Source organism: Myotis brandtii, unplaced genomic scaffold, assembly GCF_000412655.1.
Source record: "Myotis brandtii unplaced genomic scaffold, ASM41265v1 scaffold482, whole genome shotgun sequence".
Classification (NCBI taxonomy): domain Eukaryota; kingdom Metazoa; phylum Chordata; class Mammalia; order Chiroptera; family Vespertilionidae; genus Myotis; species Myotis brandtii.
In genome coordinates, this window is record NW_005368420.1 from 115964 (window position 1) to 117511 (window position 1548).

General features: G+C 44.4%; 1 protein-coding gene across 1 annotated transcript in view; it reads left to right on the plus strand.

Annotated features, from left to right (window-relative positions):
* HECTD4 (HECT domain containing E3 ubiquitin protein ligase 4) overlaps nucleotides 1-1548 on the plus strand; it is a 126511-nt gene that overhangs the window by 68849 nt on the left and 56114 nt on the right. The window contains exon 38 of the mRNA XM_014547721.1: nucleotides 589-670. Coding sequence (XP_014403207.1) covers nucleotides 589-670 — 82 coding nt within the window. The remainder of the gene's footprint in view (nucleotides 1-588; nucleotides 671-1548) is intronic.

The following is a 1548-nucleotide window of genomic DNA, read 5'->3' on the forward strand; positions in this document are numbered from 1 at the left end:
GGGAGATGCGGGAAGAGACTGGACAAAAATTGTACACCTATGGATGAGGACAGTGGGGGGGAGGGTAAGGGCAGAGAGTGGGGTGGGAACCCGGTGGAGGGGAGCTATGGGGGGAAAAAAGAGGAACAACTGTAATAATCTGAACAATAAAGATTTAAAACAAAAAGAAAAAACCAAATAAACAAAAAAAAAGGGAGATCCAGTCATTCACATCAAGGCATTGCATTCATGCTGTTATTAAAATTCCCCTCACTTGGGGATTCAGGTCAGTTACTGAGTGTCTCCTGTGTGCTCGGCCTTCTTTATTGTAGATTCAGACTCTCAATTTCATTCAACCCTTTAGTCTGTACATCATTTTCACATAGGTTTTTAATTATCCTTAAACTCTAAAAACAACTGTTGTTTTAATTCCTTAAAGTCTATAATTATGCAACATAAGATCATGTCCTTTTGGAGAAATTGAGTCTTAACAGTGCATTTTAAAAACCAGTAATGGTGGCCTAACCATTGCTGGATGGCCCCACAGTATGCAGCCCCACCTTTGACTGAGCCGGTAATATTGGTGCCTCTCTCTCCTCCCCTTTTCAGTAGCTCAGAAGGACGGCCCTTCCGACTTGGTACTGGTGCCAACATGGAGAAGGTTGTGAAAATGGATCGAGACATGACCAAGGTAACCCTAATATGCAGACACCTGCTCTGACAAGACCCACAATTAAAGCACATTTGCTGTGCTTCAGGTTTTCACAAGACCTTTTTATTTAATTTAAGTTCCCACAAAGAGGCAGGGTGAGAAATTGAAGTCAGTGGCTTAACTGAGGCCATTTTAAAGAGATGTAGTCAAAACCAATTTGTCACCCTGACCGGTTTGGCTCAGTGGATAGAGCATCAGCCTGGGGACTGAAGGGTCCCGAGTTCGATTCCAGTCAAGGGCATGTACCTTGGTTGCGGGCACATCCCCAGTAGGGGGTGTGCAGGAGGCAGCTGATCGATGTTTCTCTCTCATCGATGTTTCTAACTCTCTATCCCTTCCCCTTCCTCTCTGTAAAAAATCAATAAAATATATATTTTTAAAAAAACCAATTTGTCATTAATGTTAAAATGTAAAAGAGAACTCTTGGTTTTGACCTACAAATTTTTCTTAGCTCTGTTAAAAAAGTTTTACAGCCTAAAAATACTTTAAAAGTGATAATAGATGAATAGCCCATCAAAATATAAAAATATGCCCAGGCTCACAAATCACATCCTCCTATATAATAAAAGGCTAATATGCAAATTAACCGAATCACGGAACGACTGGTCACTATGATTCTCAGTGACCACCAGGGGGCAGATGCTCAACGCAGGAGCTGTCCCCTGGTGATCAATGTGCTCCCGCTGGGGGAGCACTGCTCAGCCAGAAGTCCTGAGCCGGGCTCACAACTGGCAAGTGCAGCGGTGGTGGCGGGAGCCTCTCCTGCCTCCACAGCAGTGCTAAGGATGTCTGACTGACTGAGCAGTCGGGCATCCCCCAAGGGCTCCCAGACTGCGAGAGGGCACAGGCTGGGCTGA